We start from the raw sequence: 22388 nt of genomic DNA on the forward strand, positions 1-22388 counted from the left end.
TTTATTTTTGAAGTTCAGATGCGACGTTGCCACGTTATTACTTGTATAATGCATTCGTCAACAGATAAACAGACTATAGGTAGGCTGAAATGGGAGACCTACTTTTTATATTCTAGATGTGAAATACCATAGAAACATGAAATTAGTCCTTCGTCGACTGGATTTATTGTACTATTTGTCCAGTCTTCATTTTGGCGATAAAAAATTTAAACATTTTAGCAAAACATAGCATAGCCTGATATAGGCAAGTCTAAAATAGAATAAAAAGAAGGCGGTTGATGTTATGTTGAAAATAATATAAAGAGTAAAGATTTAGAAGAAGAGATATACATTTAGGGATTAACGCGATGCAAGGAAAATAAAACAAAAATTTAAATTAATACAATCAATCACTTCAGAACTTCGTCGATAATGTATAAAGTTTGAAATTCCTTATATTTTTCTGTCGAAGCAAGGGTTCTGAATGCCGTAATTCCCAGATTCATTTGTTTTAGAACAAAGACACCGTGACACATCAATATAATTTTCCCTTCGATTTAATTAATCAGTATTAAAGATATTAGAAAACGTCATTCGATTTAAAATTCCTGCCATTAATTCCGTTCTTATTATTTCAACTTTTCGACGAAGAATGTTAATAAATGCCTCGAAATTTCCGACTCCGAACATGTTAAATTAATCGAAATGAATTCTGATTCCAGTCCCAGTGCCAAAGTTCAAAATTGCTCCATCTCTCACAATTATTAATAATAAATGCACCGTTGTCATATTGACTAAATTAAACCGTGCAAAAGTGGAAACGGTCTCCGTAGTTTGAAACTCCGGTTTGGAGCGGTAATAGTTTGAAATTCCGGGCGTTCGCTCGATTACACGTTAAAAGCCTATTAATAACTTGTAGTATACAAAGTAATGAGAGTGTGAGATAATTAATTTCTCCTAAATTGTCTCAACTTTAATTGGAAGGAGTTCTTTGAAGGAAGTTGATGGATACGTCACTGCGGGGTAAGGTTGCGTGCTATATTTACCTGTCTGGTGAGGAGGACGGCGGTTACGATATATCCGTTGCAGAGAATGCCCAATGAAGAGATCACTATCAGTGGTATGTTGAGAAACATAGATGTCATTCCGGTCCAGTTCCGGGCTATTTCACGACGTCCATGGCGCACACGTTCTGTTGCTACATCTGGAATTAAAATGAGGGCGATAAACCTGTTGCATCCATAGGAGTTTGGAGACGGTGAAGTTTGGTTCGGGGGAAATTCACATCACGTAGAGCTTATGGGGAAAAGTTTGGCATTTTGCGTGAAAACAAACAGACGCACATTTTGCAAGTCTGGTCTGCGTATTATCGGGTTGAGTATTTTCAACGTTCAAGTTAGAATATGAAAGGAACTATAAACGTGGCCTCATTCCGTACATGTGCGAAATACTGTTGTAAAAATTGCCTCTCAGCCAGAATAAAATAACAACTTGAAGTGTTTATGTTTATAGGTTTGAAGAATGTCTCGTAGAAATTAGTTTGATTTGAATGAGTTTGTCGCCTCAAATTATTATTAACCAAATTTTGATTGAACTCAGTAATAAAACAACGAAGCTATAACAAATTTCAAAGTAACGGCCATCGTTTCTCACACATGCGTCTGGACGTCGAATTAAAGGTGCCCGTTTTCTGTCAAAATGTCGAAGAAATAGACGCATGATACGCACACGTTTTTGGTCAAAATATGCACCTAAATATGCAAAACATGCATATGCAAATATACTTAATTTGAATATGTCTAATAAAACAAAATGACATTTTTAATTATTTATTGTTAGAGTACGTTAACAAAATTCTTAATTGTTCTAGTTTTTGGTATAAAATACAACTGCATTTAACCATGTTCCCTACCTAGTTACAACAGGTTATGGAGGTAATGGTAAATTGGGCAAAATTTTTTTGATTTTTTCGAGTGGAACTGGTTCTGAAAGAAAAAAGTTCGTTAAACTTTCATAAATAAACCTTTCGATGGTATTATTATTCCTATTCTTTTCCAAAATTTTTGTGCTAATCAAATATGAAGTGCCAGATTTTTCTCTGGTTAAAGGTTCAATCAACAAATTTGCGACATAACGTCAACATGAATCGGTTGTTTCATCGTCATGAAAATAAATTAGATTATCGCTTATAATTTGACGAATAGCCTACTTTGTTTTTTGAAACACTTTGTCCAGGTAGTTTTTTTCTTAGGTACTGTCATCGGAAATCGACTTCATGGTACGTTTTTTAAGAAATGATAGTAGCTTGGGGTTATTCAGTTTTGATAAAGAAATATCACCACTGACGAATGCTTCACACAATTCGAAATCATCTGATTGCCAATTATTTCTGATACGCATTAAAAATACCTTCTCAAGTGAAACTACACTCATAATCTTTTGATCTTCTTAGTTTTAATGTTCTGATATAATATTCTATTTAACTTCATCTTGAAACTGTCTTATAAAGTTTTCAGATAATTTGATTCCTAATCAACTTAATTTTGAAATTATCTTATAAAATCTTGTGATAATCTTGCATCCCGTGAAATAGTTGGCCAGTTTACATTTTTTCGTGCTTTAAGTTCATCAAATACAACTTTTCTTACATTTTGATCCTTAATCAAGGGTGCCTCTCCCTAAATTTTTCACTACAATGTTATTGTTCGTTTTTTTTATTAATTCAACTGAATTCATTATTACTTTCCAATCGTAAGCTAAGGAAGTATAGTAATCGAGATTGCTATTACCTAGTGCTGGAGGAGAAGGGGTGTTATTCATGCCTCTGGTTTTTAGTACAAAACGAAAATCATAAAATTAAATTTTATAATTTTTTAATGAGCTAGATTTGTCGGATTATACATGATCGTTTTCTGGGTTGGAACCGTGTTAATTGAGTCTTTGGGCTCAACGTTTCGCACACTTTCGTAAGTGGCATCTTCAGGAGCAGGGTTAAGAATAAGGCAAAAGAGCACGGTAACTTAGTACGTCCACCATACAAGAGGCGAAACTCTGAAAGATTAGAAAGATTCTGAAAATTCTAAAGGTTCTGAAATTTCGAAAAATTAATAAATTTGAAGGTTCTAAAGATTCCGAGTATTTCAAAAAATTTCAAAAAATCTGAAGTGTTGAATATTCCGAAGGTTCTAGAGTTATTAAGGTTCCAAAGGTTCCAGAAGTTCCAGAAATTCCAGAAATTTCAAAAATTCGGATATTACAAGACTCCAGAGATTCCAGAATTTACAAAAAATTCAGTTATTCCAAGGCCAGAGATCTAAAAATTCGAAACATGATGCAGATTCTGAAGATTTTGATTGCAGATACCGAAGATTTTGAAGAATCTGAATGAATATACTGAGGATTCTGAACGAAGATACTGACCATTCTAAAGATTCCGAAAATTCTAAAAATTTACAATATTTGTGAGACTGAAGGTTAAAAAAAAGATTTTGAAGATCCTTAAATTTTGAAGGTTCCACAAATTCCAGAAACTTCACAAACTCTATACATTCCAAGACTCCAGAGATTCCAAAAGGTCCAAAATTTCCGGATATTCTGGGTTTCTAAAGATTCTAAAGATTGTAAAAATGTTAAAGTTTCTAAAGGTTCTAAAGATTCCTAAGATTCTGAAAATTCTGTGTATTTCAAAAGCTAAAGATCTCAAAAAAATCTGAAGACTGAAGACTTTCAAAATTCTAAATATTTTAAAGTTGGTGAAGATTTTATAGTTTTTGAAGATTCTAAAGATTTCTAAGATTTTGAGGATTTTGCGAATTTCAAAGGCTAAACATTAAAAAAAATCTGCAGACTTTGAAGATTCCCAAGATTATAAAGATTCCAAATGTTCCAGGAATTCCAAAAATTATATTCCGAGAATCTTGAGATTCCAGAGATTCTAAATGTTCTAAGATTCTGAAGATTTCCAAGATTCTCAAGACTCTGAAAGTTTTGAGGATTCTGGGGACTTTGAAGATTCCAAAAATTTCGAAGACTAAAGATTCCAAATTTGAAAATTAAAGATTTTGGAGATTTTAAATATTTCAACGATTCCAGAAATTCCAAAAAATCCGGGTATTCCGAGACTTTATAAATTCTAGAGGCTGTAAAGTTTCGAAAGATTCTGAAGATGCTTAATGTAGACACTGAAGATTTGTAAGATTCTGAAAATTCTGAAGATTCACAGCATTAGAGAGATTGAAGATTCCAAAAATCCGAAGACTTGTAAGAGTCCGAAGATTCTCAGAAAATTACGAAGGTTCCATAAGTTCCAGAAATCTCAAAATTCCGAATATTCTGAGATTGTAGGGATCCTAAATAAAGATTCTAAAGATTTTGAAGATTTGAATATTTCGAAGATTCTGAGGAACATAAAGATTTCAGAGATTTCAAAGATTTCAGAAATTCCAAATTCCAGAGATTCTAGGAATTCCAAAGATTCCAAAAATTCTGAAAGTTCTGAAAATTCCAAAAATTAATAAATCTGAAGATTCTAAAGATTCCGAGTATTTCAAAATTTGAAGTGAATTCAAAGTCATAATTCCAGCCAACACTAATCCCATATGAGAAACAGAAGAATAAGCAATCAAAGACTTTATGGATTGAAGATTCCAAAGATTTTAAAGTTATAAAGGTTCCAAATGTTTCAGTATTTCGAGAGATTTCAAAAAAATTCAGATATTCCAAGACTCAAGACATTCCGGCAATTCCAAAAAGTTCCGGTTATTCCATAGTCTCAAAATTCGAAAGATTTTGATAATTCTGAAGATTCTGAATGAAGATATCGAAGATTCTGAAGATTGTGAATGAATATACTGAAGATTTAGAATATTTTGAACAAAGATATTGATGATTCTAAAGATTCCGAAAATTCTAAAAATGCAGAATTTGTAACATTGAAGATTTCAAAAAAAGTAAGGTTTTGAAGATTTTTAAAATTTTGAAGACTCCGAAGGTTCCAGAGATTCCAGAAACTTCAAAAATTTCGTATATTTCAAGACTCCAGAGATTCCAAAACTTCCAAAGATCCGAATATTCTGGGTTTAGAAAAATTTCAAAAAAATTTGGAAACTTTGAAGATTCTAGAGGTTACAAATGTTCCAAATTTTCTAAAAATTCTGAAGGTTCTGTGAATCCTGGACGTCTTGAAGATTGTAAATATTTCTGAAATTGAAGATTCCATAAACTTTGAAAATTGAAGATTTCGAACATTTCAAATATTCCACGCCTTTAAAAATTTTGAAAGTTGTTAAGATTCCAAAGATTCTGGAGATTTTAAAGATTCTGAATGAATATACTGAAGATTCTAAAAATTCGGAAAATTGTAAAGGCTTTAAAGATTCCGAAGATTTCAAAATTTCCGTATATTCCGACGCCGTAGAGATTCCAGAAACTCCAAAGATCTAGAATATTTAGGGAGAGTTTCGCCTCTGGTATGGTTGACATATTGAGTTACCGTGCTCTTTTGCCTTATTTCTTAACCCTGCTTCTGAAGATGCGACTTACGAAAGTGTGCGAAACGTTGAGCCCAAAAACTCAACTAACACGGTTCTAACCCGGAAAACGATCATGTATACTTATATCGTTTTCTAGAAAATGTAGAATATCCACGTCTTTATTTAAATATGGTCAAATAAGAATAATAATAATCATATTAGAAACATTTTGTTGCATTGTGGCTGAATTAATAATTTTAGTCTTCTGTTTTGAGCAGCAACACATTGAAATTAAACATATTTCTACGTGACATTCTTTCGATGTATAAACATAAACAATCGAAGTTCAGCATGTACATTGATATACTCTTTTCCGTTGGTTATTTACTTTGAATATTTTTCATATTGTCCGTATGTCTGCGGACCGCACCTCCTTGGAATTTGTCATTTACTCTGGTTTTTACTACATATATGACGGTTATCACGTTACCAGAAAACAGTTTTTTTTTTTATAATTTGCCAAAGAAGAGGAATTCTTTGGACTGTACTTCAAGGGCGAGGGAAGTAACCTTGGACCATTTATTTTATTTAAAATTGAATTGCTGCTAGCGGTCACTGTTCAAACAAGACCCCATTCCAGCCAAATACAGCTACTAGAGGCGCGGTTTCCATGGCAACGGTGTTAACAAAACGTGTAGATGAGTCACGACCTGATTTGGTCTCGGTTTCCGCTTACAACATACAAAGTTCTAGATAATTTTTTAAACACTGAAAATTACTATTCTACTATGTCAAGTGTGTTTGTCGACGTTGTAAGTTTGGGCACCAACCACCCCTGCTAAATACCTTGAAAATTAAGTTTTACAAAAATATCTTGAAAAATGGGTAAAGTACCTCAAAATTTTGAAAATGATGCCAGTCTTTAAAAATGTTAGTTTAAAAAAATGACTTGAAAAATTAATTTTATTCATTTTATAATTTCATAAATTTCTTACCAAATCTTTCTTTATTTGTCTAATATTTTCATTTCTGTGATGAATACGCATCATTCAATGCATCGTTATGTATCAACATATTGGTTCTTCTAGAACCCAAAATAAATTATCATTTCCGGACTACTATGATATTGGTAGTTAAGAAAATAGCTAAGATTATTAAAAAATCGAAAACCATATTAAAATCCCTATTATCTTTGAAACCCCAAAATTCCTTTACATTAGGTACTGCACCAAATCCAAAACCAGATTGAGTAATAACGAAGGATTGATAAAAGATCACTAAATGAAATTTTATAAAGGTCCTTAAAATTTCCATAGCAATATTTACCGAGTTAATAAAAAAAGTACAAAACATTTTCCGCAACTGCATTCTCAATAAAAAAGGCAACGATAGGAATCGAACCCAACACTTCTTAGAGGTCTATTTTGTAACTCTTAACGATCTCGCTAGAGCATCGTTAACTTACGATAATCGTTCCCATAACGATTTTGGGACTGATAGCGATTTTGTAACATCTATCGTCTCGTTACATAGCGATCGTATCGTTAGAATGTCATCGTTCCGGAACGATAGGTTTCAGCTCACCGTTAGAAGTGTCAGAACACGTTAGAAAAGTATTTATACAATGAAGAGGAACGTTTTGGTGCAAATATGGGTAGAGAAGGTAAATGTAAGTAATTAATGTATGTTTGGATTAGGTTGATAACTTATTATAGGTATATTTTTTTTACTGCAGAGACAGAATAAGAAATTTGTGTCGGGTCTTAAGAGATGTAAACGACCCCTTGATCGTTCGAGAAGAAACCTTTAGGAAGACCTACCAACTGCCGCAGAGTTCTGTATTATTCACCAGAAGTTGCAGGAAAAATTATATACTCATGTGCTATTTCACACAACATCTTACGCATAAGAAATATCGAAAATGACGAGATCAATATTGTCTATGACAAGGAGAACGATAATAATGAAGAACTTGAATATGAAGAACACAATTTACTACATGAATGGCATATCGCAAGAAATAATTTAATAATACAGCATTTTCAATAATGTATTTATTATTTTTTTTACAACATAATGAAATTATTAAACAGTTCCTCTTTCACATAGTCTTAAATTTCTGGCCTTCTTTCAAACATTGAATTTCCAATCTACAAATCTCTGGAACACACAGTGACGTTTACTTACCAGGCAGTACATTGTAATTAGAGTGCTCATGTTATATTCTTGGTGTACTAAAAAACACAGAGGTTATGGTTTATTGTGTAACAGTATTTATAAAGATTAAACATCTCAGTTCTCATAATTGATTGGTCATGACTAAACAAGATGTTCACTTTGTCATAACCAAAGTGTTGATGTAAGCAGAACAATTGCTAATAGTTGTACGATAAATTATAGTAAAGTACACATTTTTTAAAAGAGTGAGTTCATTAATTACACATACCTCTCTGAACTGCTGAACACTTTTTTGTGGTCCTCCCACAGAATTTAGTTTTGCTACCAACCCTTCCCATATCTTTTCTAAAAGATCTGGCTTGTCCGCTACGAACTTTTGGGCCCTAAAATCTACATTACCTTCTAACTCCTCCACATACAACTCATGTTACTCTTGGGTAATACGCTGGGCCCTTTTACGTTTTTCCACTGCTCCCGTGAACGTATTGTAAACTGAATTTCGTGTTAGTGTGATTATTTTGATGTTTTTCTTTTATAATTATTGTTTACTTACATGTTATAAAGTTCACAAATTTGTCCAAACTTCAATCAGTAGCAAAACAAATGTCACATGTCACAACAGAGAACAACGTAATCTAGACGCTACACAAATTTAAATACTACCGATTCTAAAAACATTAGATTCATCGTTCCGCTAACGATTTCAAAGCTTTACGATTACGATAGTGTTTATAAAATTGGAAATTTGTACAATCTCGCTAAACTGATTTTACGATTGCTTCTAACGATTATCGTTTGGGAACGAGATCGTTCTGGAGCGATAAATTACAAAATAGACCCCTTAATTACATGTCTAACTCTTCAAGGAAACAAGGATTTTAATATGGTTTTCGATTTTTTTGATGATCGTAGCAATTTTCGTAATTACCAAAGCCACAGTAGTCCGGAAATGATAATTTATATATTTTGGGTCCTACAAGAATTGATACGATATATTGAATGAAGTGTATTCATTAGGGAAATGAAAATACTTATTAGAAAAATAAAGAAAGATTTGGTAAAAAATTTATTGAATTGTAAAATTAATGAAACTAGTCTATTACTTCAAGTATTTTAAGGCGGAACAACTATCCCTCATTGATTTGATGTTGTTTTTCCTTCTTTCTGCATGTGTCCAGAAATTTGGAGTGGTTGAAATCAAGAGATTTAGTAAATTTTTGGGGTAATTTTCAACCATTCTTTTGTATGCCCAATTTTTGGTGGGCTATACATCTTGATGTACTTTGAGGTCGATAAAAATTAACGATTTTGGGCTCTTTTTGGTTGTTCCATATCCCAATTTTTTTATCCTTTTCCATTTTTGGGTGACAGAAAACAAGCGAATTTGTAATCTTTTTTTTATCCTTTAAGGCAATTAGATAGTCTATAGATCCTTGGGTGCTTTTGGGATGCATAAAAGTTGGGGATTTTTACCAAATAATGCAATCAAAATTATACCTTCCTATTTAAAAAAATCATTGATGACGTCATAACTTTTACAATACGGGTTTCGCAAAACACGGAATACCATAACCGCTATCTCAAGCTTAGTAAACAATATACTAGAGACATTTGAAAATCGAGAATTCATGTGTACCACCTTCTGTGACCTAAGTAAAGCTTTCGACTGTGTCTCGCATGATATTCTGCTTAAGAAGATAAGGAAATATAACTTTTCAGAAAACAGTATCAAACTACTATCTAGCTACTTGACCAATAGACACCATACGGTTAAAATCGAAAATGAACTATCATCTAGGCGAGAAATAAAAAATGGAGTACCTCAGGGGTCTGTTTTAGGACCTCTACTATTCCTAATTTATGTTAATGATCTCCCTGACATTGCAAATCGTGAAAAATATATATTATTTGCAGACGACACAACTATATATTGTAAAGATACCAATCTTAATGAAGCTAAGCAAGAAATGTGCGAGATACAATCGAAAGCATTAAACTGGTTCACTGCTAATAAACTAATGCTAAATGCTCAGAAGACAGTTAGTGCCATATTCTCTTTGAGAGATACAGGGAATTCTGAGAATAGTGAAATAAAATTTTTAGGCATGTACTTAGACCCAACTTTAAAATGGGATCACATATACAATATACATGTGATAAATTGAGAAAAAATATTCATATTTTAAGAAACTTAGCGAACAAAGTATCAAGTAGAGTACTGCGCTGTGCTTATTTTTCACTATGTCAATCTATCTTTTCGTATGGCATCTTATTATGGGGTATGGCTGCAAACAGCCACAGGGTTTTTGGTCTGCAAAGGAAAGCAATCCGAATAATCAGTGGGCTAGGTTACAGGGAAGAGTGTAGAACAGCGTTTCAGCAATATCACATACTTACACTTCCATGTCTTTTTATATTGGAGAGTCTGATGTATGTCAGGGGCAGCTTGAAAGACATCAAAACACATAGCGATATCCACCTCTATAATACACGAAAAAAATCTGAGCTATGTACCCCATATTATAGGCTAACAAAGTCCCAAAATAGTCCGAATTATATAGCCTTAAAATTCTATAATAAAATTCCCCAATATGTGAAAGTCCTACCTAATAATAAATTCAAACTAACAGTTAAAAACTATCTGTTAAAAAAAGCGCTTTTCACAACTGACGAATTCTTCATGTGCGACATGATAATGTAAATTATCTCTTTCAACCTGTTTTCTTTATAGTGTGTATTTGTAGATGTGTATGTGTATCTATTGTCCTTATTTATTATTACTATTTTGTTTTTTTAAATCTCTAAATTGACGTATGTAAAACACTGTAGTGTTGTTAACATGAATACAAATCTGATAAAGTTTTTTGACAAATGTCAAAATATGGAGAGTAAAATGAAAGGCCTGATACGTTTTATCATAACCCTGTATACTAGTTATATGTAGTTTTTGATTTCAAAACCCCCCTGGTCCGGAATAAGCATTCTTAGATCTATTGAGGTTAGATGTTAAATGCAAGGCAAATTATAAAAAAAATGTCAAATTATTTCTCAGTTCTATTATAGATCTGAGGAGTTACGATGAATCTAAGAATGAGGCCCAGCTCATATTATTTCAGTTCCTCAGATCCGCACGAATTCGATTCCTAACTTATGAAAGATAAGACAGGTTTGCCACTTTTGCAGTTCACATATGTGAGTGAGAGAGAGAGACGCGTATCGGTAGAGGAACATATTATTCTGGCTGCATTTTACATGCGTTCACTTCTTCTTGCTGTCGACCAAAAAATATCAAACAATTCCGATCCTCTAAAAATTGAGTTAAGTGGATGTATCCTATGACGTCGTTACTATTTCACTTGTAGTTTACTTCTGTCAAATTTAATTTCCCAAGTGAGTGTCTAGGAAAAGTTTGCGGAGTGTATGGAGAGCGGGTATGTTACGTTTTGCAACTTCTGTATATGTATCGTGATATAACTACAAGTAGATTAGTTCGTTTAAATCTAGTAACACGCAGGTTTCAATTAATGTCCATTAGACAAGCTGAGCTTTTTTCTCCAAGCTCTCAATACGCAAGTTGCTACGTCTTAGCTTTTATAAGGTTGGTAGCAAAATCAAATTTAAACTTTGTCGACATAAGTAGGTTTGGCAATAAACTAACCCCAAACTCATTTATCTAGACTTTTAAAATATGCAAGGACGGCGTTATTTTTCCGTGCATCGACACCCCGACGCTAGATCCAAAAAATCCTTTCAAATGCTAAAAATAATTAATTTAGAGAAAAAACAAACGTAATTAATGTTGTGCACGATACTTTCCATGTCTTTATAAAATATGCAACTACAATCGTTTTTGACAATCAATAAATTCGAATTTTGATAGGTTCTCGGGGGAATCCTTGACCCGTCTCGTTCAGCGTGTCATCGATTCGGGGTTGCTAAATTTGCTAGATCTTGATTTTATTTCGTGACGTCACGAAATGGCGAGATAAGTGACATTTTTACCCTTTCCATAATTGATTAAGCTTGAGGACGTTAATTGCTAACCCTCGATTTAGCAGCAGCTTCGGCTAATCGAATTGTGTGACACTCCTTGTGCAGCCACCCTAATTGCATTAGAATTAAATCATGGAAGCCTGCATCCAAAGCGCGATGGTACTTAGCAGAAAATCATATTTTGCGGTGTTTTATCGAAGCGATGGGCGAAAACCTTCAAGTAATAATATTTAACTAAAGTTGTGTTTTTATTTTATGTGCACTGTTAATTAAACGACAAAATTTGATGTTGATTCCATTAATTCGAAGTAATTAAATGTACCAGGGTTGAATAATTAATGAAGTCTGATGTACAATTTTCAATTAATAAAATAACAAAGTATATAGCATATTTTTGATTATTTGATTACTGAAAATTTTGTAATTAATGACCTGTTGGAGTTTTGATGTAGAGTTGCTCAAGAACGCTGAAGCGAAGCGCTAGGAGTTTTTAAATTAAAAATGTTAAAGAGCTACTTAATAGTTATTTACATCACAAGTGGAGTAGAAGCATCATTACACAACGAGTGTGGAGTCTGCCACGACGAATTCGTAGAACGAGTGTTGTACATTTTATACATACGACATTTTATCTGCGACTGCTTAGATAAGACACAAAACTAATAAAAATAAATATTTTATAAAACATTCAAATTTGGCATCAAAATGTACTAAATTTTGTGATAATTTGTCAATTTCTGTCATGCGTATTTCGAAAGAAAATGTATTCGAATGACGAAAAGGTAGATATTGTGTAAATTTATGATTAGGTTATAAAAATCTTAGTTTAGGTTAAAAACCTGGAGGAAAAAATATTTGCTCAACGAAAAAGCATACATCAAAAAAATATATATTAAAAAAACATTAAACAAAACATTATAGAAACAAATATTTTGCGTAACAAACAAAAAAATGATTAAATAAATAAACGATCTATAGTTACGTCGACTAATTCTAAGTTATCACAAAAAAATGGCGATCAAATTAAAGCAAGTCGCATTTAACAAAAAATAAAATATTAATTCAGGTATTTAAAATGAGTTACAAAAGCAAACTATATATTTCTCTAAATTTTCGATTGTAAATTTACACCTTTGATCGCTTAAAACACTTTTAAGTTTTGAAAACGTGCGTTCCACATCAGAAGAAGTGATGAGTGCAAAATTAAATATTGAACAATCTACATTTACGTATGTATTGTTCGTAACATTTCCATTACCGCAAATTACGTTGTTTACTGAACATATAAAATCGTATCTTGGATTCTTTTTTAATAGAGAACATAATTTTGGAACGCCATTTCCCCCACCTTTCCTGGTGTGTTTTTTAAAGATGTATACACTTTTTCTACAATTTCCATACTTTGGTTTAATTTTAAACCTATAGTTTCTAATTGTTCTATTGCATCAGCAATAATGTTAAAGTGAGTTTTAATGTACAAGAGTTCAATTTTAACGTTTGCTTTATTCAGGAATTCTTGAGCTTTTTTAATGCTCTGTGGATCTGTGGCTTCAAATTACATTACAACCTAAAAATATTCAATATAAGAATGATAGTAAAAAAACCATTATATATTTACGGACCTGTTTTAAAACATCAAAGTGTTCTGTATAAAACAAGGCTGCTTGAATCCAAGTGCCCCACCTGGTTAATACAGGTTCAGGTGGGAGAGGTGCGTTTGGTAAACTGTTTTTATAAAACTCTACTCTTACTGGTGCTTTTAAAAAGATTTTCTTAACATTGCTAATCATCTCATTGACATCTGGATAATTCAATCTAATTGTTTCAGACGCTAAATGTAACCCATGTGCCATACATGGTAAGTGTGTTATATTTTCATAAAACACCTTCAAATTAGTACCAGTTTTGATCATGTATGAAGCACCATCTGATACAAACCATTTAACTTTTTTGTGTTCAGTTACTTTTGGTCACAATAAAGCTACAAATTAACAATTAAATAAATTATAATAATTTCAATGCTTAAAATTATCAATAGCACACCCAATGATTTGTTTATAAATCTCGAGACTGTGTTGCTATTAGTTTTATCAAGCTGCTTTTAAGCTAGTAGAAATGGACCCAGCTTCTTCAGAAGATAACTTTCCAATTACTAAATGGGCTATGTATCTTCCTAATCTGTCCGTCGTCTCATCGACTCTAATCCGAATATTATTATTGCCAATAGAATTTCTAATTTGTTTAATTACCTGTAAATTATAAAATTTATGTTAAAAAGTTTTTAAATAAAAATTCTAGTGCTCACCATATCGTAATCTTTTGGTAATTTTTTTTTCAGAGTATTTTCTGAGGGTAAATGCTTTCCTGTATATTTATGCATACAATTTTTAAACTCAGGACAACTAATTTATTCCATGGAATATTTGCTGCGGCAAATGCCCTACATAAATTGGTGCAAAATTGCGTAAAATCATTGTCGGAACTAATTCAAACTAGGAAACAAAAATGTGAACATAATTCAAGCTTCAGTATTTTAAATGTTTACTTACAAGTTTTCCACACACTTTGCAGAATAACTCATTGTCTTTGGTTTAAGAAGGAAATTGATTTTACCTTAGGCATTTTGAGGATTCTTTACTATATGCACAAAAATCAAAACCGGCCCCAGTACACTCACTAACACGCAAAGAGACTCACTATCACTAACAATAAACTTCTAAAATAAAATGTTTTTCAGAGATTCACCTCTTTGCGTCTATAATCTAAATAAAATGCAGGCCAGCGTTGTCAATTGGCGACACCAACCCGTACCACTAAACTCAAGGGCGTTGTTTACAACCCATTTTTAAACAATCTGCCAGCCAAAACAATGAATTCACGGAAAATTTCTATTGTACAAGCACGTCCGCTTCGTTGGTCGTGGAATCCTATTTTATTAGTCTTTTAAAATTTACAATTAGGTCGTTTAATTAACACTTTAGGTCTCTAACGGTAAATTAGGCATTTTAAGTAGTAATAAATGGGCATTAAATAAACAGAATTTTTTAAATTCGGATAAACATATAACTTTCGCTGCAATGCCTGAACTAGATGTACGTACTTAGGTCGCAGAGACGAGCTTTCGTCAAACTACTGAGTTTTGTGAATATTTGTGGAACCAATATTCCAACCTTAAAGTAGGTCTTAACAGTTAATCCTAGTTATGATATTTTTTGACGTAACTGGCGATAATATTTTACTTGAAATTTTTTTGGCTGCATTTACATTTGTTTTTAATTTCAAAGCTTTTATATCCATTATTACAACAAAATCTGCTACTATCTTTAATGGAATCCCATTTTGTTCAGAAATTAAGCTATAAAAAACGGCCCGGTATCTCAGAGGATTATGGACAACTTAATGAATCTGATGAAAAATTATTATGATTTTTTTAATTACATCTGCTGGCTACATATAAATCAATTTTTGTTCGAGCCGAGAACTTATTAGATATATCCCTAGGTGTGGAAAACAAAGTGAGGAAAGGACGAAACGAGGGTCGACCCGCTGTTCCAGAAATGTAATTCGGGAAAGAGCAAATGGTGGTTTCGAAAAGTTCAAGTTTTAGACGCGGAAGCTTACCCTTTAGACTGTAAAACTTTTCTCAGCTTTTTTAAATAGTTGCAAAGTCTTGTCGAAAAATTATTCTGGAATTTTAATTAGCGCTGTTTCGTTTTGATACCACTGTTATGTGATGCCATTTTTATATGCATATATTGTTATTTCGATAGTTCTAATTACTATTAGATTTATCACATTACGTTTATCTTTAAGATGGAGGGATGGACAGGAATAAAACAAAGTAAAAAAAAACAAGGAATTAAACACAGCTGATGAGTGATGATGCTCGGGTAGCAGCAAGTTGAACGTACAAAATCGAGGCTTTAATATAAATTTCCAGTTTAACAATTTATTCAAATGACATGGATGGCCAGGTCAAATATCATGATTTATTACCTGCGTATTTTAATTGCGAAGATAATTATTGATATAATTGATTATAGAGATACAAAATTTTGTATAGATGGAAATATCGGATAAACGTAAACACGGATAGGAGAATAACCTCCGAAGAGACGACCTGGGTTATATCCTTCCGCCGTGAAGGAAGTTGGAAACAAAGAACTAATGAGTAATGAAGGGACAGAAAGAAAGAAAAAGGATAGAGAAGTAGAGTCGCCCGAAGAGAAAGAGCAGGTCTTCCAAAGAAGCAAAATCAAGGAGATATAGAGATGGAGGAGGTAAAGAAGATGATCAGCGAACTTGCGACACAAATCAGAGATGATATGAGAGAAAGTAATAAACAATTATTATTGAAGGAATGGGATACACAGCTTAAAGAGGAGCTTAGAACAATAATAGAAGAATTAAAGCAAGCAAGAGATCAACTACAGGAGCAAAATCAAGAAATTAGAGATAAACTTGAAGAATGGAAGCGGGCTATGGAAGAAATGGGAAAGAGAGTGGGTGAAGTAGAAAGTCAACTAGATCGAATGGAGAGAGAAAAGAGAAGAAACAAAGTAGTGATGACGGGATTGGAAATAGGACAGGGGAGTAGAAGCAGATAATTGAAAATGTGACAAAATTTTTAGAAGAGAAAGCCAAAGTAGAGAGTAAAGTTAAAAGCGCGTACAAAATTGCAGAGAAAGTTTATGTCGTGGAATTCGAAAATAGAGAAAGAAACATAAATGTAATGAAAAACAAGAAGAACTTAAAAGGATCGTCAATTTACATAAAGGATGATCTGATGAAAACGGAAAGAAAAATTTAAATCAAAATAAAAGAAGAGGCAACAAAAGAGAAATAATGGAAAAATGGTTAGAATGGGATATAAAAAGTTAACTGTAGATAGAAATTTTGAATGGAGTGAAGAAAAGGGTAGACCCAAGAAGGTAGAAAAATTTTAGTAAAAAGCAAAAAAAAAGGAAGAAAAGCAGGAAAAATGGAATGAAACAAGGCAAAGGAAAAAGAAAAGGAATAAAGAATGCAGATAGGGAAATACGAAAAAGGGAAACTGGTACAAAATTAGGAGAAAAAGGGGTGAAGGGACTGTTTTGCATGTCCAAGGGTTGCGAAAAAAAGAAAAGGAGTTCTGGTACTACGTGGGAAAATTTGATGTGGTGAGGCTAGTAGAGACATGGGACAAAAAGAAAACTGGGAAAAATTTGAAGAAACACTACCACCAGAGTAAGCGGAGGAATAATAATGGGAATTCGAGAAGAAATGCAAGAATTGGAAAAGGGAAGTAATAATAAAACGGACTAATGAAGAAAGTAATTCAGCTAGAAAACAATCGATGGGAAATAATAACCATTTATAGCAAGAAAATAGAGGAAACCAGGATAAACATAGAAATAGAAACACAAGAAAAAGGAGATGAAAAAATACTTGTAGGAGGGGATTTTAACGCAAGACTGGGTGATAAGGGGACAAGAATAATAGGTAAAGAAAAGGGAGAGAAAAGAGGATCAAATCAAAAAGGATTAATTGAAAAAAATTTGGATCCATCTTTTTGGCCAATCGGTATTGCTGTTCGTAAATATTTTAGTCCTCGTAGTGTACGAAGACAATCAAATTTTCAAAAAAGTCCAGTTCATCAAACTCAGAGTTAACTATTTATTATCAGAATGTTAGAGGGTTGAGAACTAAAATCAGTGATTTATATTCTAATGTATTGTGTGAGAACTATCAGATAATTTCATTAACAGAAACTTGGCTTAATGACACATTTTTTAATAGGGAAATTATAGATGATAGATATGTTGTTTACAGAAAGGATAGATCATTTTTAGAGACGAATAAAGAACGTGGTAGTGGTGTAATGATAGCTGTTATAAAGAATATTCCTTCTACTTTACTGCAAATTGATACTCTTCAAAGAGAAGAAGTTTTGATACTAATCTCGTTTAATGGCATTCAAATTATAATTGGAACTGCGTATTTTCCTCCTAATTCACCCTTAGCTGTATATTCTGACCATATATCTTTGGTTGATTCTTTAATTGCTGATTATCCTGAAACTACAGTATGTATTGTTGGTGATTACAATTTGCCTGGATTGAGCTGGAAAAGTGATACTAATTGTAATTATTTAATACCTGTTAACGTTGTTTCAATGATTGAAGAATTAATTTGTGACAATTTCGCTGTGAGTGGTCTTTTTCAATACAACTTTGTATTGAATGGAAATGATGTAATTTTGGATTTAAGCTTTAGTAATACTGCACTTATCATTGAAGGATGTTTATCCTTATTACCGAAAGATATAAATCATCCTGCCTTTATTATTAAAATTAGTGACATATTCTTGCCTTTACTAGATCGTGCTATATACACATCTCATTTGGATTTTAAGAACGCGTCATTTGATGTAATTACCTACCTGGAGCAAATTGATTGGTTTACCATGGAAAATTTTTCTCATCTTGATGATTGTATGTATTATTTTTATTCTCACATAAATTCTCTTATAACTCGTTTTGTTCCTATTGTTGTTAAAAAAACTCAGAACAACTTTCCTTATTAGGTTGATAACCATACAAGATCTCTTATTGTGAAAAAAAAGAAGTTCATAGGAATTTTAAGGTAACTGGATTATATTCAGATTACGTAAAGTTTTGTGATCTTAGACGTACATGTAAGTTGGCTATGAACTTGTGTAGGAAAAGTCATATTCGAAGTGTTGAGCAGAATATTATTGTTAATAGTAATGGTTTTTGGTCATTTGTCAAGAAATCAAAATCTAATACAGTGGAGTTCCCCTGTTCTATGTTCTTAGGTGATATCATAGCTGATTCTTCTAAATCCATTGCAGATTTGTTTGCTACTTATTTTCAAACCGTATATACGGTAGCTGATAGTGATGTTAATGTGAGTTCATCAAATTGGAAAGACAATCTTCTTGATATTAATTCATTTGAAATATCCACCGACCTTGTTTTGTCTAAATTACTTTCCTTAGATTCTTCTGTTAAAATAGGTCCAAATGGTATTCTATCACTATTTTTAAAACAATGTGTTCACAATTTATGTTTTCCCCTACAAATTTTATATAAAAGATCTTTACAATTGTCCAAAGTTCCTACACTAGGGAAAATTTCTTATGTTACACCTATTTATAAGAAAGGTCATTGTAGTGATATTTCAAACTATAGACCTATTAGTATTGGTTCACCTATAGCCAAAATATTTGATTCAATTACATGTGATATTTTGTCTTTCCATGTAAAAAATATCATCCTAGATGAACAGCATGGTTTCTTTAAAGGGCGTTCGACAACTTCTAATTTAATGATATTTACTAATTATATAATTAATAATATCGAAAATGGTTACGATACTGATTGTATTTACACTGATTTGGCAAAAGCTTTTGATAGGGTGAATATTTGTACCTATTCTACTATTAAAATTGGCTAAGATTGGAATTGGTGATCCTTTACTATCATGGATAGATTCATATCTAAGTAATCGAAGGCAATTTGTAATTATAAATGGGTTTAAATCAAAATGTATAATTCCATCTTCTGGTGTTCCGCAAGGTTCCCACTTAGGGCCTTTGCTTTTCTCTCTAATTATAAACGATATCAAAGATGTTATAAAATCTAGTCAGTTTTTACTATTTGCAGATGATTTAAAAATCTTTAAAAAAATTACTTGCCCCTCTGATTGTCATATGATACAATCTGATTTGAACTTTTTAGAATTTTGGTGTAAGAAAAATGGACTAGAATTTAACATACCTAAGTGTAAGGTTTGAAGATTTAGTCGCAAATTATGTTTTGAACATTATAATTATACATTGTCTTCTATTGTTCTTGAAAATGTGACCAGTTTTTGAATTACTATTGATGTAAACTCTCTTTTACTTTTCCCATAAATAATATTATTTCTAAAGCAAATAAAATGTTAGGATTAGTAAAAAGAACCTGTAGTGAGTTCACAAATCTTAGATCTTTTATTGTTTTGTTTTCATCTTTTGTAAGGTTGATCCTCGAATACGGTGTTACTATATGGTCTCCTTATTATAAGATGCACAGTCAAAGAATTGAAAAAATTCAAAAAAAATTCGTCAAATTTCCGTGCTATGAGTTCAATATATTTTTCAATAACTATAATTATACTATGATAATAAGTTATTTTGGGCTTACGTTACTTTCTAAGAGAAGAATAATGTTTGATATGAGTTTGTGGGAATTTCTTACACCAGGTTTAAATCATCGATCCACAGGAAGATTTTAATATAGTGTTGTAACTTTTGTATGTTTTTATTATTGTAATTGGTTTTTTTTTGACCGTTAATAAACATCAAACATCAAACATCAAAAGACAAAGCAAATAACAAAGAAGGGAACATATTACGGAAGATAATAGAAGAAATGGGATGGGAAATTTTGAATGAAAACAAGGAAGGAGGTGAAGAAGGCGAATGGACGTACGTAGGGGCTAGGGAAGAATCCATTATAGACTACGAGATTGTCAACGAAGAGGGGTGAGAAGAAATAGAGAGTTTCAAAGTGGGATAAAGGGTAGAATCAGACCACATGCCACTAGAAGAGAAAAGCAAGGGAAAAATTAAAAAATGGAAGAATAACAGGGGAAGGAAAGAAGAGTACTTAAAAGCAAGAGAGAATTATAGGAGAATATGTAAAGAAAGAAAAAGAGAAAAACGAGAAGAAGAAGAAGATAATATAATAAAGTCCCTGAAAACAGAAGAAGAAATATGGAAATATATAAACAAGGAACGGAGAAGGAAGACTGAACTCAGTAGGAAAATCAAAATACATGAATGGAAAAGACACTTTATGAAATTATTAGGAGGTTGTGAGGAAAAATGCTGCAAAATAAATAAAGGAATCACAACGACGGAAAAAATGTGAAGAGGTGCGGAAATAACAGAAGATGAAATAGGAAGACAAATTGAAAGACTGAAAAGAGGAAAGGCACCTGGAGGGGAAGGAATCCAGAACGAAGCGTGGACGTTCGGGACAGAAGGAGTGAACGAAAGGATATGGGAAGTGGTAGAAGGAGTTTGGCAGGGAAAAGGGTGTCCTCGGCAGTGGAGAGAAGGTATAATAATCCCGTTATTTAAAAAGGGGCAAAAAAATGGTGTGAAGAACTACCGAGGGTTCACCTTGCTCAATACGCCGTACAAGATATACACAATGATACTAGATGAGAGGTTACGAAAGGAAATGGAAGCAAGGGGTATGTTACTAGACGGTCAGGCAGGGTTTAGGAAAGGAAGAGGTACTGTGGATAATGTGTACATCCTGCGGCATTTAGTGGGAAGAGAAATAAGGAAAGAGAGTGGACGAATGTACGCATTGTTCATAGATTTCAAAGCAGCGTTTGATAGCGTGAATAGAGAGAAAATGTGGGAATATTTGAGGAGAAAGGGAGAAGGTGAGTATCTGGTAACGAAAATGGAAGAAATATATGAAGAAACAGTAAGTGAGGTGAGAGTGAATGGAATAGAGAGCGAGAGTCTTTATACAAATAGAGGAGTGAAACAAGGATGGCAAAGAGAAAGTGTGGTCGTTGGTGTACGCAGATGATTTGGTGATTGTGGCAAAGAAAAGAGAAGAAATGAAAACAATGATTAAGTGTTTCGACAAGTACGTACAAAAAAAAGGAATTGTATGTGAATGTGGAAAAAACAAAAATGTTGGTGTTTGGAAAGAAAGTATGAAAAGAGAGGGAAGAGTGGGCATGGAGAGAGAAGAAGATTGAACAGATGAAAGAATTCCAGTACTTGCGATATACATTAAAGAGCATAACTCAGACAGAGCGCATATTTAAGAAATGGTCCGAAAAGCGAACAAAGTGATAGGAATAGAATGGGGAATAGGAGAGAGAAAATTTGGACATGATTATAAGAGAAGAATGGTGATGTTTGATAGTTTGATCAAAAGTGTATTTATGTACGGAGTTGAGATTTGGGGATGGAGGGAATATGAAGAAATAGAGAGAGCGCAAGAAAAATACATAAAATGGACATTGGAATTGGAAAAGTATACTCCGGGGTATATAGTGAGAGAAGAAACAAAAAGGGAGAAAATGAGAGTGGAAGCGGGTAAAAGGGACGTTGGATTTGAAGAGAAGTTCAGTGAGAGAGGTAATTGTAAAATATCGCAAGAATGTTGGAAAGAAATAAGAAAGGAAGGGGGAAAAGATGTTTGGAACGAAAGAGACAAGTATTATGAAGGAAAGGGATATGCATGTGAAGAAATAGGTAGAATGAGAGTAACGGGAAGGAGTATGAAAGAAGAACTGAGTGTAAGAGATATGGATATAGATTAGCAAGGACGCAGATGGAGAATATCGGAGTCTAGATATAATTCAGAGTATAGAAAAATAGTAAAGGATGAAGTACCAAAGTACACAGAGAGAGAGAGTATAAAGGAGAAAATAATGATGGCGAGATTTAGGTGTGGAAATATAGAGAAGGGGAATAATTTTTGGATGGATGAAATTAACAGAAGGTGTAGGATATGTTGGAGAGAGGGAGAAAGTTAGACTGCATGGAAGATTTTTTTCAGGCATGCATTAGAAGCCTAAACAGTTGAAATGAATCCCACTACAGTACACGATAATGTGATTCATCCCTGGCGCTACACAAAGGTTCAAAACTGTTGATGGTGCCTGATACAGTTTTTTTTTTGTGTAGACTCTAATAAATCGTTAAAATATCATTGTATTTCGATACACAAAGACACATTTGCGTAA

The 22388-nt window shown here is 32.8% G+C and overlaps 2 protein-coding genes and 1 long non-coding RNA gene across 14 annotated transcripts in view; 1 reads left to right on the forward strand and 2 right to left on the reverse strand.

Annotated features, from left to right (window-relative positions):
• The window catches only part of LOC135123628 (uncharacterized), a 257338-nt gene that overhangs the window by 93502 nt on the left and 141448 nt on the right, over positions 1-22388 (forward strand). For 6 of the 9 annotated variants that reach the window (XM_064048459.1, XM_064048457.1, XM_064048452.1 and 3 more), the window contains one exon: positions 13450-13479. The exons of the other annotated variants lie outside the window; for them this stretch is intronic. In XM_064048459.1, the coding sequence (XP_063904529.1) occupies positions 13450-13479 (30 nt within the window). The remainder of the gene's footprint in view (positions 1-13449; positions 13480-22388) is intronic. 9 annotated transcript variants of the gene reach the window in all.
• Positions 1-22388, reverse strand: part of LOC135123626 (bombesin receptor subtype-3-like) — a 294643-nt gene that overhangs the window by 23488 nt on the left and 248767 nt on the right. For all 4 annotated transcript variants that reach the window (XM_064048447.1, XM_064048446.1, XM_064048448.1 and 1 more), the window contains one exon: positions 1026-1183. In XM_064048447.1, coding sequence (XP_063904517.1) covers positions 1026-1124 — 99 coding nt within the window. In that variant the 5' untranslated portion in view covers positions 1125-1183. The remainder of the gene's footprint in view (positions 1-1025; positions 1184-22388) is intronic.
• Positions 7211-8435, reverse strand: LOC135123113 (uncharacterized). Its single transcript, XR_010279543.1, has 3 exons — positions 8182-8435; positions 7897-8120; positions 7211-7684 (listed from the first exon to the last, which is right to left on the reverse strand). It is a non-coding gene; the product is annotated as an uncharacterized LOC135123113 (long non-coding RNA).

This window comes from Zophobas morio, unplaced genomic scaffold (genome assembly GCF_036711695.1).
Source record: "Zophobas morio isolate AGI-343-1 ecotype UQ-CSIRO unplaced genomic scaffold, CSIRO_AGI_Zmor_V1 ptg000006l, whole genome shotgun sequence".
NCBI classification, from domain to species: Eukaryota; Metazoa; Arthropoda; class Insecta; order Coleoptera; family Tenebrionidae; genus Zophobas; species Zophobas morio.